The 17,936-nt window shown below is 38.2% G+C and overlaps 1 protein-coding gene across 1 annotated transcript in view; it reads right to left on the reverse strand.

Annotated features, from left to right (window-relative positions):
- Positions 1-6,369, reverse strand: part of RNF17 (ring finger protein 17) — a gene marked incomplete at both ends in the record, with an annotated part of 51,945 nt that extends 45,576 nt beyond the window's left edge. The window contains 5 exons of the mRNA XM_080364353.1: positions 3,363-3,418; positions 4,320-4,378; positions 5,075-5,151; positions 5,762-5,852; positions 6,210-6,369. Coding sequence (XP_080220479.1) covers positions 3,363-3,418; positions 4,320-4,378; positions 5,075-5,151; positions 5,762-5,852; positions 6,210-6,369 — 443 coding nt within the window. The remainder of the gene's footprint in view (positions 1-3,362; positions 3,419-4,319; positions 4,379-5,074; positions 5,152-5,761; positions 5,853-6,209) is intronic.
- Between the last annotated feature and the right edge of the window lie 11,567 nt (positions 6,370-17,936).

Genomic DNA, 17,936 nt, shown 5'->3' on the forward strand with positions numbered 1-17,936 from the left:
TCAATTATGCACAGGCACATGTACTCCTTTACAGACCACTCCTGTAGCCTTTAAACTGCAGATTACAGTCTGAAGTTTAAAGCTGTATATTCACAGAAATAGCACAAACAGCTGGAGGACAAAAGAGATGTCAAAACAAAGGCAGTAAAAACATGTTTAAATAGCATGTTAGTATGTCACTACTCATAACAAAAAGCTTCAATCAATGGATTTAAGATTAGATGATTTATTTAACTTATTTTCACCCACCTCATCTGCATCATGTAAGTGGCTGAGATTACAAATAGATGCATACAAAGCTCCATCAATTTCTTCCACAGTTTTGATGTCCTAGGGAAAGATTCACCAATGAATATAAAGTTGGTTGTATGACTGCAAGACAAGATGGGCTACACTAATTTGCTATTTTGACAAAGAGGCACTTGATGTGGGCTACTCATCATCTGTGTAAAGCTCTGAGCAGCTCTGTAACTGCAAACAGGCCCAAAATACTTAGCTCACCTGAATTACACTGAGAACATTTACACGGTAGCATTTCTGAAACATGGATTCCAATTTTTTTGTTTGTTAAATACATGCGATTTATTTGGATACACACAAAAAAACAAATGAAAAGATAGTATGTGAAGGAAAAGGAAAATAAAGTTACTGATACAGAGAATACTGCATCTCAGAAAAAAAGGAAAATATTTTGGGAAAACCAAGAAAAATTAAAAACTGCAAGAAGCTCCCAGTGGCATACTGATGAAAGGCAGTAAAATATTTGCATATGAATTGGCACAGGAGCAAAGGTATATACAGAAATGTCTTATTTTGCCACTGGCACTACTACAGCTAGTGTTAAGAGTACTGGTTAGAGTGGTGGTATTTTGTAAAAAGCAAAATGAGAATATCATCGGCTGGGGATTCCCCAAGAAGTCAGGGATGGTGCTGTGTAAGTCTGTCACTATTTGACAACCAGTTCACCTTGCTAAAAGGCAACTTAACTAACATGTAAACACCTCCAGTTTCTGAAGAGTTCCTCACTAGCATTAAGGAGAACAAACTCAAACTAGAGAGAAATTAAAATTTAAGAGTTCAAAAACCTGAAACAGATCTGCCTCCAACCAGACACTGGTTTCAGTAAAAGGAAGCGCTGCCCACAATCTGGGAGAGATCTGTCAGTCACACACATCATCACAGAGTTTATTAAAGACTCTTGTTGTCACCTTCATCTCTAGAACAACTTCCAATTAATGTACCTGAACATCTTCAACCAACTATGTCTCCTTCCTAGGAGTAGAAAAAGGGCAGAAAACCCTACTCCTATTAGGACTTGGATATTAACTGTGTTAGAAATACTTCCCTATGACAATTATTACCACTCTATTTTGAGCAGATGCAAGGAGATGTAACAGATAAAAATGGAATTACATTGCTCCCTCTCTACTTTGTAGTTCTCATTATGATCCATGATGCAGTCATAAAAATACATCCAAAACTCAAAATATACTAATTCAGTGATATAACAAATGTGTTGCATGAATCTTGCAGCTATCTTGAATTTAAAAAGAAATATAAAACCCCCAAACTCAAATATTGTGAAGCCTCATATGTCTTTTTTCTAAAAGTTAAATTCAAAATGAAGAGTTTCACAGGCAGCTGAACACACTAGCCCTCCTCAGCTGTGATTTGGTTGGGTTTGAGTTGCATTCATTTTATCAAGTTATTTTACAAACACTATAGCTGCACATCAAGTCTATAAGATGGAATAACAGCATGTAACTTTTAAGGCTGCAGGCTTTTGTGTTCTATGTGCAGTATTAACTATGCATATACAAAAATAACAAGTGAAAATATAAGGAAATTTCATATTAACACACCATGTCTCCTGATGGAGCTAGAGCTGGTTTATCCCTCAGTCTACCACTTGAAGAAACATGGTGCTGAACTTTTTTCTCTTCAGTACTGGGTCTGAAGGGACTGCAAAACAAAACTTGTAAAGAAAAAACCTACACATTTTAAATAAAATATCAAGCTACCCGCAAATACTTTAGACACAACACGAGTATTACAAAATCTCTCATTAAGTACACACACACACACATCAATCTCTGAAACAGTAGAATTCACACTGCAATATACTACAGATACATAATTTTTCAAAAAGTTTCCTTTTTACTGGCATAATCTTAGAATTCATCTTTTGTACCTATTTTTCACCTTACAATTTTGGCAAGACTAAAAAAATCCTTAGTAGAAGGTAGTGATTTTTAACCTCAGTGAGAGTAACATCCCAGGATTAATTTTTCATTGTTGCCTAAATATTTTCCTTTAGATATTCCATGAGATATTGATTAGGTCATTAAAATCTTTAGAATGCATGACCAATTCTATTAAAACCATCTACTGACATCCTGTTAGGAAAACTCTTAAAATTCTGTTGCACGGTCACCCATACCTGCTCTTCTTCCAAGTACATATAGATCTAAACAGCTGTCAAGACTCTCTCAAAAGCAGGGTGCATAAACCAGCGTAATGACAGGAAGGACACACAGTGTGGTTCTTCCTCTGTCCAGTTTGTCGTTTCTGATGGACTGTCAGAAGACCTGGAGAAGACTGCTGCAGTGACTGACAGCCGTACATGAAACCTTGAGTTTCTGTTTTCCTTTGGGAAAGGTTAGCCATGCACCAATCTCAGAAGATACATTTCCTATGCATCCCTTACAGAGTAGATGTGTGTAGAACAGATCACTTATATAATAGATCTGTAAGAATTATCTGGGCCTATTCTCATTTGTATCAACATGAATCTCCACAGCAATGAAGGAGGAGGGAAAGACACTCACTTTAAGATTGCCTTCAATTTCACACAGCTAGACAAATAAAGCAAATAAATGTAATTTACATATGACACCACCACAGAACACTGCTGCCATCTAATCTAGGCAGAAGGTGCAATGGGAGCAGCAGGGGAGTGGTGAGGAGGCACTTCAATGATACAGTCCTTCCCACCACAGCCTGCCATTTCAGCAGCTTGCTGTTCTCCCTCCACATCCTTACCAGGCAGTGCTTCCAACTTTCCATTCCAAACACTTTCAAGCCAAACCCATCTGTTTCTTGTAGCCTCTCAATGAATTGCTATTTGTACTCAAGGGTCAAACAGTACTACAAATCCATACTGAGAACACATTAGTAAAGTTTAAAGAACACATTAAATACATAAATATATAAATCATAATTTTAAAAAACCCACAAAACCGAACAACTCAAAAAATCCACAACAGCTGAAGAAAAATGGCTGGAAATGCTTGCTCAGTCAAGTCCTGCCATAGTCTGGCATCTAAACACATAAAAACCCAGTTGAGTTAATAAAGGTTTACCTTGCTAGCCTTCGTGAATTGCCACTGCGCAGCCCAAGTTTAAAATCAGTTTTGGTCTAAATTCAGAGGGAAAAGGTAAAGCAAGTTCAAATACAGGCCTAAATCCAAGTCCCAGTAAAAAACATTCTATAAGCCTGTTTTCACCTACACGACTGCCTCCCCCATCCCCATTTCAAGCCAAAGATCTGACTTACTTGTATTTTGCAAGAAAGGCTAAATCTGAATTTCATAACAGGAAAGAAACAAACAAACAAACAAACCAACCAACCAAACAGAATTTCCACATCTTATCTTTTACGTAGATTTAAAAAAAAAAATTTCAACAAGCATTTAGTGTTTGTCAAAAACATAAATTTCTGTGAAACAAATGGCATTTAAATGCCATAACACAGAAAATATTCACAAGCAGAGCATTTTTTTTAAATGCACAAACAGAAACATATTAGAATCATAGAACCATCTTGGTTGGGAGAGACCCTCAGGACCGAGTCCAACCATAACCTATTCTTAAGTCATGCACTATGATGCAAAGTGAAGTTGTTTTTTTACAGAAAGCTTTTAAGTCCTTTTATTTGGGAGCTGACAGGGAAAGAGGTGTTTGTTTGTTTGTTTGTTTGTTTGAAATATACACACACACTGGTTCCTTTCTTGCACATTATGTGCAGACAAGAGGGTAGAATGATGCTGGAAACATGGGGCACCAATGAGAACTGTAAAAACAAGCTTTCCTAAAACCAGACTTTAGACATCAGATGCGTACTACATAGCTACACCACGTAACATGAAATGTGAGGAAAGCCTTGCTAGGAAACAGGTAGTTATTAAATGCAGGCCCTCACCTCAGAGGGGATCTTACCTTGCTTTGATCACTCAGACTGAAAATGCAAAAGATCCTGGAATATCACTGTTTCATACCACCACAGTGACTACTGAATAGAAAGCTTTAGATCAACTTACTTCTGTAGAAGAGAAGCCAATAACATCAGTGTCTTCATCCTCCACATCATCATGCAACACTGTAAAAGCAAGCATAGGAAACTCTTGGCCACAAATGTTGTTAACCGTAGGGCATCTTACTCAAGATGACAAGCAAGAACACACTATCACTGGAATAGTCTTCTGCATACTATTCATCACGTCAACAGGAATTTGGACATCGACTTTTGTAATGACAGTATTTGAAAACTACGAATAGGAGTCTGGATAAATAGATACAGAAGTCATCTGGGAATTACAAAAACTTCCTTGCATTTAATGATTAGGGTATTAGCTCATGATTACCTGTATTAGTTTGCTGCTACATTCAGGACAGGATAAATGCATGAAAGGGAAGGCAAACAGGCAAAAGAAAACACACAAATGTGTACCTATAGTACAGGCAAAAAAAAATAGTTTCATGAAGTGCGTGTAAATACCAGCTACTCAACACAATTTTAGAACTCTTGGAACTCAAGCAGAAAATCCCAGAAAAACGAGGTTTCTTTTAAAACAAAACTTTTCTGTAGCTTTGTCAAGAAAAACAGAAGGGAAGACAAAGGTATTGGTTGTTCTTGCTGAGTACTGGAAATGCAGTAAATAATGTGTTAATCAAAATCTGGCAGCCCATCACTTGTCTTTAACAGACCATATAAAATATACATTTATAGTGAATACTGCATAACACAAAATCGCTGGAAATAAAAGATCCAAAGGGTTACCTTTCACACTCATACCTTTTGACATAGGACACAAATCACTGTTTCTCTGATTTGGTTCTGTAAAGTCCTCTTCTAGTATCTTAAGACACTGCCTTCAGAAGTAAAAGTTTAAGATCATTAGATATATCAACCAAACACGAATTCTGACTTGTACCTTCCTTAGAACAAAGCTTGGCCACTTTTTACAAAATGACGTTATGTAAAAGAAGATTAAGATAATGAAACGCACACCACACACACAGGAGAAACAATTTACTGCATGAATTATCAATAGAAGTGATACCTGAGTTTCTAGGTATGCAGAACCAGCATTAAGGTAACTAGAACCAGTATTAACAGACTGCCACAAAATAAACTTTAACCACATTTATTACATAATTATTTAACTAAAAATATACTGAATAGATCAACAGTGATTTATTTATATACATAGAAATCAATACTAGAGATTGGTAGCCTGATAACTCAGTATTTGACATCCTAAAATGCATTTAAAATGCCTTTTTCCCTGAACTTACTCCAAATGCTAAAACTTGCCACAAACTGTATGTTTTATATACATACATATTATATAAAAATGGATTTATTAGCAACACTGCAGAATACAAACATTATTTTCTACATTCCCTCAGTACTGCTTCCTGACAATTATACTGTCAGAACTTAAAAGAAATGAAGGCACTAATCTCAAAATTCACATACCTTATAGCTCTCATTTTCCTTCTATCAAGCTCTTCATTACTGCCAGCCAGCAAGAAGTCTTTCTTAATACTCATGATGGTGTCTGACTTTACTAAAAAACAAAACAAAACAAAACACCATTCTCTACAATATACACGTCATAATTTGAGCAAACACTACAGGTTGCTTACATCACTTGGCAAAGAGTAAAATGAAAAAGACACAAAATCCATAGAAAACATACACCTGTTTTTTCCTTGAAAAGCGAATCTTTTAAAGGCAGCACAAGACTGGCCTGTTCTGCTCTATCCAGTTCCTCCTCTAGATGCGCCACCAGACACAGTAGAAGACACCACCACAGGTCTTCAAACCTCCCTCCTGACCATACATCCTCAATATGACTCAGTTTTCTGCAGTACCTCGATACTGTATGTTCACACCCTGTTTGCAATCCACCATGTGTACTCACCACGACTCCTGACAGGAGAGTTGCTCTTTCTTCCCAGCCAGCACCCAGAGCGCCACTGCCGCCGCAGGGCTGGAGCGGGGACACACGGAGAACACGCAGCAGAGAGCTCCCTCAGCACGAAGCCCGAACGCCTCGCGGCGCCGTCTGCGCGCCAAAACATCTACCCCAACCACCAATCACCGAGCGCCTCGTCAGCACTTCTTCCCACTGCAGCCAATCACGGCGAGGCGGGAGGAGGAGGGCGGTGGTTGCTGTGGCCCGCGCGGGCAGCCCTCGCCGCCATGGTGGCGCTTTCAGGCGGGCGGGGGGTGTGCGGCCTGATCCCTCCGCACATCTTTGGGAACAGCGTGCTTCCTGGGCCGTAAACCGCTAGGTCCATGCTTTGGAATTAACTGTATTCTGCGTTCTCATTATTTGCAGAAAAAATAAGATGTGTTTCTCCTGTTTTGGCTATCACACGTGCACCGTGATACTCTCCAGATTTCTAATACAGTTAAATTAAAACAGTAAAACTAAACTGATTTTCCCATGCAGCTTTTACACTTGCCAAATTATGAACTAGGCCACTCCTCCAGGGGGCAAGTTTTGTAACAAATTCTAGTTTACTGATGTTTTTGCACTGTTCACAGAGTGAAACCAGATTCTGCCCCAAACCTTGCATTTCAAATGGACTAAGTAAATTTTGTTAGGCTGGGGTTTTGACTTGAATAACAAGACAGAGTTTGAAAGGTCACACAAATGCTAGGTTTTCTCAACAATAGGGAGTACTTCAGTGGCAGGGCCAAGGCAAACAATAACTTTGTTGAGAAAAGAGAGGAAGGAGAAGACTGCAGTCCTGTCTGCCAAAAGGGCAGAAGAAGAATTTCAGGAATAATTGGGAAAGAAGCATGAAGAAAGGAGCAGTAAACTTCAAAAATGAGCCAATTCTGTGGAGCTAGTTCTTCGCCTACTTTTTGGTAAAACACCCAAATCACCATTGGTTTCATTTGCCTGCACTTGAAAGTGTGTGTATTATGTTTGTTTGTAGCTCTGTCAGACTACAGGTGAAAGAATAAGTAAACATACACTGCCCCCCTTCAGTTTTGCATTCACACCACTCTGAAAATCGGAAGATGAAAAAGGCAACTTGGTTTATTATTTCAGAAAAGACAGCAGTAATTTTCCAGAAAAGAAGGAATACCTGTCCGTGCCAGTAGCTATTCAGCAAACATTACTGATGTTTCTTCATTTTCCACAATATCATTCAAGATGCAGGCAATGTGACCGAAGTCGGTGTTTCTGATGTGGCAACCAGGAGATGGCAGCATGGATTAACCCTCCTTTCTCGTCGGCTGTATTTTGCTCTTTCTCAGCAAGAATTTATACTTTCAAAATGTAATCACTAAATGCACTAGAACTGGCCAGTGTTTGTGGGGTTGGTTTGTTTGCTTGTTTGGGGTTTGTTTGTTTGTTTTGCATTTAAGTGATAGATTCTGCAAATGTATATCTTGGTTATTTGATGTGTAATCTCTATTGGATTTTTTCTGTAGTATTTCCAGGTGATTACATGATAAGTAGAAAAATAGTTTTCCCTTAAATGTTATGTGAGGGGCTGCACATGTATTTAGAGAAGGAAAGAAACCCCATTGTGTTACTGCAGAGAGGGCCAAATGCAACAACTGAGGAAAGTTTGTAGATACAGGATGTGCAGTTGTATAGGAAGTATAATTTCATTAGTGATCATGTAGCATTAACAGCTGAACTATCCTTTTCCTAAGGTTTACAGGAGTTAGACAAGTTATCTCAAAACATTCTAGTGGTCCAACAGAGAGGCACTGATACCTGAAGGAAATATTGTGCTTAATCTCAGTGCCTCACCCACAGTTTCTGCCTCCTAATATTTATGTCCTCATTGTAGCAGTTATTGGGTGCTTATATTCAGTAGCTACTATTTATCTAATTTTCTACTAATGAAATTAATGGCAAAGTATGCCAGATACCTTTAACCACCCTGTTAACCACCCTGATAACCCTGATAACCACCCTGTTGGTTCAAACCAACAAACTATCTGTAAATGGTTAGTTTGGCCCTAGGTTTTTTAGTCGCACTGGTACCATGTTCACATTGTTTTATTTTTTCTAAAGAATCTTTTTTCTCTTTGAAGCACAGTGTAACAAATTTGCTGAGTCTGTCTTCATGTATATTAATAGTAAAATATAGCATGAAAATTCATAGGTATAAAAATGTTTAATTTAAAGTGTTATTTTTATAAGACATCTCGAATGCTTCAATCAAGCTTTTATCCTTCAAAATTGCTCTTACAAGCTTTTCACTGTGAGCATAACGCAGTACTTTTTGTCTAAATTCTGTCTTTTATTAGCATTTGGAAAATAGAAGCCAGAGGTTAGATTGTGAGTTAGCCTTGTCCACTGTGCTCGGTTGCTGAATCCGGAAGCCCCACAGAAGTGAGGCTATGGCAGCTTCATCTCTCCAGGTCTGGCCAGCAGTGTGGCTGAGCACACATTCCCAATTTTAATTCACTATTGAAAAGGCTACGATGCACCATGACCACATGGTATTAATAGGGATATCTGAAAAATAAAGACTTGTTAAACAAGCAAAAGATCTTTTTGTGACTTTGGCTTTCAACCTCTGAAACTCAATATGTCTATAGCAAGGCAGAGATTTGGGCCCTAATGCACAAATGAGTATCAAAGAGAAAGACTGTGCTGTGCTGCAGGGTCTGACTGGAGGATCTGTGCAGGCACTAGAGTTTGTTTGTGGTGTCTTTCAATTATATTTGTGTGTATGGAGATACATAAAAGATGTTGACATCTTTCTGAAATTCATTTTGTATAATAGATCAGCCACTGTTAGGCTCATTGAAGATGAAATTCTATCTCTAGGCAAACCAAGCTTTCTCTTTTGTTTCTAAATCTTTAAGAAACTTGATTTCACAGCAAAAATTCCATCTGAAGTTCTCCATGAAATATCCTTTCTAGTCCAAATCTTTGGAGCATAAATTATTGTTTAGTTATTACAACAAGGGAAAAACAAAGTCTAGGTTTTTAGAGGCTAAGCACATAGCTGAGGGGAACGTGCTGGTGAGTGGGCTTGTTATTTGTTTTTACCCGATCATATAATGTAATATTAAGCTCATCCTTTATTGCCTAGGTGATTTAAAAACACAGCTTCAAAAATACTAAAAATAAATGGAGCCTTTAGGAGACTTTATTAGAGCCTAAGGAATAGCAGTACCTGAATAACATGTGAACCCCATACAGACAAATACCAAGCAATGCTTTTTTGGACACAAATATGTCAGTTGCATCCATGCTTGTGTAGTCTGGAATTACTATAAAGTCTCCAGGAAAAAAAAAGAGTGGCTTTCTGTGCCACTGCTTTCAGAAACCAAATGAGATTATAGACTATGTTAATAGTGATTCCATAGTCTATGGAATATAATGTTGCAGAAAGTAGTATAATACACTGTGCTGCAAAGGCTGCGTGTAGTTTTGACTGCCATATTTCTGCTCATGCATGGAAAGAACAAGTCCAGCTATGTTTTATGGAGCTTGTTTGCAAGAGAGTGAAGACATGGTAACCTGGGCAACCGGACCCTGGTAAGCTCTGCCATGCACAGCAAGGCTTGCAGTGTGCTCTTTTCATATGTTTCTGGACAAACTAACTGGATGCAAGGTGGTTATACACATAGCACAAACACATCCCTGGCTGTAGTATGTTTATTGTTTAGAGACAGCCACAAACAGAGGTGCTGGAGGCAAAATCTTAGGAAAAGCATAACCACTCCCTAAAGCAGGCATGGTCTCTCTTCTGTTCATTGAGATTACATATGGAATACAAGGGAGATTTGGCTCGTGACCTATGCTGAACTTCATATGTGAAGGCTATAGGTAACCAGAATGCCTCATCTGAAATGGACGGAGAAGACTTCTCTCAGTTCACCTTTGGGGTCTGTCTAGGTCAGCAGCTGTGCACTGTATGCTACGATGGATGATGAGATAAGTGCCATGATCTGATCCTGTGATAAAGAGTACTACCAATAAAAGATCTGCATTTGCCAAGAACCAAATTTATTAGAAGATTTGTCAGAATCACCTATGTGAGATGAAAAGATCAGTACTCTTTCAGTGCCTGTAAATGAAGTTTCAGCAGTTCAAGATGCGAATATACAATAAGATTCCCCTCACAGCAGATTGTAGAAAATACGATTTACCATCTGTGTCTGTACAAGTCTCTCAGCATCCCACTGGGCTGCTCAGCTTTAGTCTCCCTTACTGGACCTCTCTTTGAGACAAAACCACTATCTTCTTTGTCTTTTATAACCAATATGTAGAAAATAGTTGATTTCTTAAGGCATTCAGAGGATTTACCATTTAGAATTCTTCATAATGCATTGAAAATGGATATCAGTGAAGGAAGAGTATGGTTTATTCCTATGGTTAATAAGGCTTTGCCTCATGGCTACGAGCTTGGATAGTGCAACTGGTGAAATGACGGGTTAGTACTGTAATCCTCCACTAACTCCTTGTATGACCCTGAGCTAGTTAGTTACTTGGTCATCAGTTCCCCTTGTCTGTTTTGATTGTTTTGTGAATTTTTGTCTGAAACTGTAGACAAAGGAGTTGGACAGCTATTAGGGGTTGTAATACCCATGAGAAATACCACATACCATTGGTTCTGAATTCTGTTCCTTTACCAATAAAAGTAGTCTTGTTTAAAACAAACAGGAATACCACCCTGTGACACACCCACTCCAATCTTTGGCATCGTCATTACCATCGAATCAACTGCCTATACTATGGAAGATAATTAAGCATTTTACTAGAAGATACTCTATGTTTTAAGGTTTTTGTGTTATTCACGCATAAAGAAAAAGGAATGGAATCAATGACAAATGGAGAATCTGAATTGAAATAGACTGCTAAGCAAGTGGGGCACATTCTAAGGACTGTAAGAGTTTTAATTTTAAATCTGTCATCCTCTACACAAGATATAATACTGTCCTGGTTTTGTTAAAAAACAAGTTCCTCTTTTAGTGAATTTGCCTGTCAGCTAAAGCCTTCATATTAGCTGCATTTTCCTGGAGAACCAGATACATGTTTTGGTAAACATAGCAATGGAATGCAAAGTTATTGATAAGCATGGATGGACATCTCGCGAGAGGGGCAACGAGAAACAGGTGACCAAGAAACTGACCAACTGAGTATAACATTCCATTCACGTGAATACTTCATGTAGAAGTGGGAGATCACAAGGATCTCATCCCTTTTACCCTTTTCCTTATGGCCGACATTAGGAGAGGACCTTGCTAGTAATCCCTGCGAACTGAGGCCTAGTGACAGACTGATTCCAGCTCCGGTTGGCTGCAGAGTCCAATCCAGGACTTTGGGTGCTGGCTCTGCAGTTGCTGGGACTTGCAAGATTGGTTTTGTATATTTTGTATTATTTTCTCTATTCTTATTAGTAGCATTAGTAAAACATTTTTAATTTTTCCAACTCTCTGCTCTCTGTCTTTCTTTCCCTCTTGATTGCCTGTCCTGAGCGGGAAGGGGGGAGAGGGAGGGGCAAAAGGGGAAAAGTGGAGGAGAGGAGGTTAAAAATACATCTGCCAGGGTTTTATTGTCACCCCACAATCAAAACCCTCGACAAATATTAAAAATCCAAGAAACATAGTGTTTGTGGTCCCAGAGAAAGCTATGATTGTATGCCTCTTGTAACTACTGTTCCCAAAAATGATCTTGGTATTGTTCACTTTTGGGTTCACATGTGCTGTTTGAGAAAGTGGAAAGTGTTGCTGCTACATGTATAGCATATAAGAATTAACACACAGAGCCTTTGTTGAATCAAAAAAAGAAGTTTTGTATTTTAAGTTTCACTTCCTTTCAAAAGACAATAAAATATCATTAACAGAAAGTATTTTTGTTTACCTTGGCTGGTATAGCTGGCTGTTCCATCTTTCATGTAGTTATCAATCTTTCTGGTTTGGTTTTTTTTTTTTCAGTTTTTTGTTTGTTTGTTGCTGGAATAATAACTAAAATATGTGGTTAATAACTTTTATTGGGGAAAAAGCTATTTTTTAGTACATTCCTATAATACTGAGCATGAAGTTGAGACTGATAATCACACATAAGGAAAAATGACTCTAAATCACTTAGATAAGTATGCACTTTTGTTCTTTGCATTTTAAGGTGCAGATAAAAATCACTGTGAATGATTAGAAATATGCAGAAATTTCAGTAGGAAAAGGCTTACATGGGCTATAGCTCTTAGGCTGGATGTTGCTGAAGAACGCAATGTAGGACAGAGTTTTCTAGTCTCCTGGTGCTCACAGCAAGAGAGTCTACTAAGGGAAGCACCATTACACTCTGTCCTGTTCTATGTGTTTATTCTAAACATACACTTATGACCACAATAAGAGATAAAGACACTTTTCTCAAATTGTTTCCTGGTGTGGACTGGTATATTTTTGTTTTAATTTCCATGCTGATAGATTCTGACCCCCAAAATCTGAAAAAAGGTCCAATACAAAGTTAATATTGTAGAGTAATACTGTGATGTAATGCCTCTCTTTCTGGAGAACTGAGTTCAACCATGGCACAAGATGCTTAAGGATATACACAATAAAATCTTTACACACATGTACTTATTGCAGGTGTGTGATTAGGTTTTTATACGTGGTTTATATACATTTATTATACCAGTGACTAAGTACTTACATATATCTCCTTCATAGCATCACTAAAATATGGTTTGAGTTTTAGTGTATTCCCTGGTGGGGAAAACATCCCAATTAACATTTCAGGTGATATATTAACTTTAGCAAAGATGCCACTGTAGGGAATGGAAAAAGCATTCTTTCACATGAAGATTTAATCCTTCCGGTACAGGCTTGTGGCTTGCTGACAGAGTGCAATGGGGAATCATGAAGAGCAGTTAAAGCACAGGTTTACGTTTCCTATGACAGGCATTCTGGCACCTTATTTAATTTGGACAAGAGCTTGTTTGTGAATACTTATAATGTGTCTCAAGATCATAGCATTTCAGAGAATATGTAATGAGAATTTATGACATATATTAATCAAGGGACAAGAAACTCAAGTATTTTCCAGTGTCTGTCTTCTGTGAGGGAAGGGATTTGCTGGATTTTCTCTCCATGTTGCATTCTCCGTTTCTTTGGTCAAACTTGTGAGGCTGAAATAATGTGTGGAAGTTCTTCCCTATAAATTACATGTATTCCAGGAATCACTGGAGTACTGAATGGAAAATGTGAAACCTGTTCTTCTAAACTGAACAACATACACAGCCAGATTGGAGCAGTAGAGCAGTGGCTGGAACAAGGAGAAAACCAAATCAAAACTTTTCAAACGAATTTCACTTAAAATAGTGGAAAATACTAGGATAGAATCAGAAATGCTAGAAATTCTTAGAGCGTATTTCCATGTATTTATTAAGGGGAACTGAGTCACATTCCAGGCAAAGTTGATCAGTTCATGCGGGGCCAGTTGTTTTCAGTCTTTCCAAGCAGGTCATAGGTCCAAGAGACCTGGACACATGTTTAGAAACCCAAATTAAATTGTTCTTATCCTAGAGTTTCTAATGAGTCCAGGAAAGAGCCTACAGATTGTTTTTAAAGGGTGTGGTGTGGGTTTGGTTTGGTTGTTTTAGTCAAGCACTTTTAAAAACCTGTCTGTCTTAGATGGGGTTCTTCATGAATTTTGCAGTCACTAAGTAAGACAGGTTGGTTGAGCAGCTTCCTACTTGAAGGGAGATTACTTGAGAATGTAGAAGAAAAGAGCTATGGTGTTTGTGAAAGTGTAGGTGGGAAGAAAGGACTTAAGGATATAAAGCTTATCATCCTTGCTCAAAATACTCTGCTGAAAATTCTACCTGGTTTTATTTACCTTATTGTTTGTTGTCTGCTGATATAGCAGTAGAAGCTCTTCTTAGGACTGATAGGAGCCTCGAAGTAGTTCTTGAGATTGATAAGAGCATTGTATTTTCCAGCTTTCCTATAGCATTATTAAAAGGTAAAACTTCAAAAGGAGTTCCAAAGCTTATACAGAACACTGTTAAGCTATGCTGCTCTCCATTATAACAGTGATCTCAGTAGGGCTGGGAAGAAGTGAAAGTGGCAAAACAGCAGAATGGTTTCATTGGACTCTCCCTGGAAGAATCTCAAAGACATCACTAGAAAAGGTTTGAAAACATGTTGTGTCTGGCCAACTTATTCTCCCTCCTGTCACCCAGCTGACACGCTCTAAAGAAAGCCAGGGCCAGGAGAATTCTGAGCAGAAATGACTGTGCAGAATAACATTTTCCAGATGGGGCTTGTTCCCTGCAAACACTCCATGAGTGCAGTTTCAGCCCTTGTTTAGCCCTCGTTGTGAGGAAGATGACTTGTGTAACCATTACTTGTGAATAACCTGACAAGACTGTCATGGGTCCCAGAGAAGTGGAGAATACCAGCTCTCTGCTACTTGTGAAGAAGAACTATCGTGTCTGCAACCATAACAGACCTTTGCTATGTCACCTCAAGGGTCGGTTTATAAGCATATGGATACTTAGATCTTTGGAACCCGGACATGATTCATCTGACCACCCTCTTGTAATTAGTGAAGAGGAAGTCACTTTTAGAATACCAGTCTTTGCATTCTTAAGGAGATGTGTAAAGCTAAACAGAAAAATCACATTTAGAAGTGCTTGTTTTTCTCCATTGACCATAAAGGGAATTTAGAGAGACTAGCTGACACTGAGACATCTACATTGCAACCTTTTGCTGAGATAAATTCCACCCAGATGATTCTATCTAATAATGTGTCTAGAAGAGTTTTCTCTCCAAACTCTACAGGTTCTCTTGCATTCTCTTCATGCACATTAGCCATGTACTGGGTTTGGGATTTATTAATGCTTTCAAGCATGACTGAGAAGACCAAAGTGCAGTTGTTTACTACATATGAAACTTTGAAGAAGTGTGCAGAAGTGCCAAGGGTGCTTGAAATCTCAGGCCCTAGTGAAAAAGCACAGGTTTTCTTTTAGGCTCATCCAGCAACTGACTTTTCAAAATCAAATTAATTCAACCCAAAGAGTAAAATAATCTGACCATGGGGAACACACCTATAGGATATCTTTGTTCTAGCAAAATAGCTGAAAATGCATTTTTCATGCTGCTTTACAAAAGAGGCCATCCCCATGCTCCTGTGTTTTTGTCCACTGTGATGGCAAGCTTCAGAATTGTCGATCTGGTATGAGAATTTACTGAATATTAATTTTTTTGAAAGATTCACAGAATATCTTACTTTTTTAAAAAATAAAAGGGATTGTGATGCTATGACTGATTTCTCTCCACCCAGTTTAAGTACTAGGGCCTACACTTCAAATTTATTTGCAAATTGCTGTAAATTGAATTAATATAGCTGCAGTTCTAGAGGCATCCAATTAAATTAATAACATTAACTGAAATTACATGTCAGCTTTTTGCTAGGTTTTGTACAAATTATTTCAGTCAGCTTGGCTTTTACTTATCTTCTTTGTTTCTTTGTTTTATTGACATTTCTGTTTGTAAGTATTACTGTAGTTAATTGATAAAGTTTTATAGCAAACAATTAATAAAAATCCATTTACAAGAAAAGCTTGTTTGTGTTTTTCTAATAAGATATAGCATTTGCTCTCTGATGATTCAAGTGGCAGGTTATGTAAACATTTCTATTTCTGATCCTTCTAAGGCTTTTGTCTCTTGTCTACTAAGTATTTTGTGGGGGAAAACATGATCATCAAGTCGGCAATCTGCCTAGGATTTCAGAATGGCATGAAAATAAATAATTACACACAATGAAAACATTTAGGATATTACATTGCGATCATTTCATATCACTGGCAGACGCGTTTCAGGAAGAAAAACAACATTACATAAAGTCTAGTGGTACAGTAAACAAGGGGATTTAAAGGCTGATGGATATTGCTGTCTGTTCTCTCCCTAGGATAAAGTATCAACTGTAATACTTTAAAATTATATTGGTGGTTTTTTATTTTTTGTCCGCAACAGAGAAATCTGCAGGTGGCTGACAATAAGTAATAAGGTTTTGCAGCCTTTAATAGCTCTTATTGGAAAGAGTAAACTAGAGAGAATGGAGGACCTAATTTCATAGAAGGGTCCCCCTTGAAGATCACCTGAATTTGTAAACATCTCTACCTTTGTCACCTACCTAAGCATTAGGAGGAACAGAACTATTCAGTTCTCTGTTCCAGGCCTGAAGTGTACAGGGTCTTTGTAATATTCGGAATTCCCTTCAGATTCCAAATGTAGCTGATATTCCCCTTTGTTTATTTCCTTTATCCTTTCTCTGACTATAATGCTAATACACAACTGAGTTTCTGCTCAGAAGTAAAGTTTGAGTTAGATGTGGCTTTAAAGGAGAATTTGAAAATGATCATTAAAAGCCAAGGTGAACTAATTTAATGTAATTAATCTGCCATGTTAAAAATAGCTTAGACATGTCTGCTTTTCAGGAGCGCTACACTTCCGGAAGGCTAGTAGTAGGCAGTGGCATTAGCACTTTCATAAAACAATTCCTGTGCCTATATGCATGTGGGAACAAAAGCTTTTGACAGCTCCTTTGTAGCTATATATGTATCTATACTTTTAAATGTTTATCTTGCCCTCTCATCTCATAAACTGGACCTACTTAATAAACAAAGCATCTTGAAGACCTTTTTAAACAAAGTTCAAGAGATGTTGTTACATCCTTGATTTTTGTCAGCTCTTGTGCTTGCAACCCTTGAGGTAAGCAGTGCTACTTCCATGCATCTTCTTCTAGTGTGAACCTGCTTCTGTGTCAAAGGGGTCCTCTTGGCTCCTCCAGTTCGGGAAACTATGTGATCAGTGCATACTATTGAGTGAGTGATACAGAGTCTGTGATTCACATCACTCTTAGCACTAATTAGTGAGAGTTTAGGTCAGAGAAAGGTATAGTGACTGAATGAACACATTTGTCTTTGAAAGAAACAGAGGAATGGCTTCATCAGTAAGGAGTCATGCAAAAAGCAGGCTATTCATAATGAGAAGTTGTCGGCGTGAATTTGTGACAAATACGTGGGGACATACAGGATTTATTTACAGGGGTGGCTCTTGCAGGCTTCATCTTCAACAGTAGCAGAGATGATGATAGATATTATACACTATGTTCAAGGTATCAGGGTGATACAGTTAGAGTCATTTCAAAGAAGGATGGGAAGTCTTTGGGTCTGGATGCTTAATGGTGCTATATGTTTCTGGGATAGACAAATGCTCTGTGGTATAGGAGTACTACATCCTCTCCTGACTTTGCCATATCTCCTCTGTGACTGCTAACCCACCAGTTCTCTGAGTGCCAACCTTTTTCAGATGTTGTTAAGAGGGAAAGTCATGTCCCAAGCCCATTTGTGCCACTTCCATCAGCCATTGCGTTGTGGATGTCCTCAAATAAGATATAAGCTGGGCCTGTATGAGTTCTGTGAAAGGATTTTGAAATTATGTAGTTTAGAGGTCACAAAGCAAATGTGAGTCCATAATTGTATGTTATTGTGAACAAGGCAAGTGTAATTGGAAGGATACTTGGTGTACTTTTTCTGTTTGGCAGGCCTCACTGCTCTGTTATGCCAGTTTTGGGGAAGCACATCAAGGGAAAGGTGGACTGGTTGGATAGAGTCCCAGGGAAAGCAGCCAGACTTGTCAGGGGACAGGAAAG

The sequence above is a fragment of the Nesoenas mayeri genome (genome assembly GCF_963082525.1).
Source record: "Nesoenas mayeri genome assembly, chromosome: 1".
NCBI lineage: Eukaryota > Metazoa > Chordata > Aves > Columbiformes > Columbidae > Nesoenas > Nesoenas mayeri.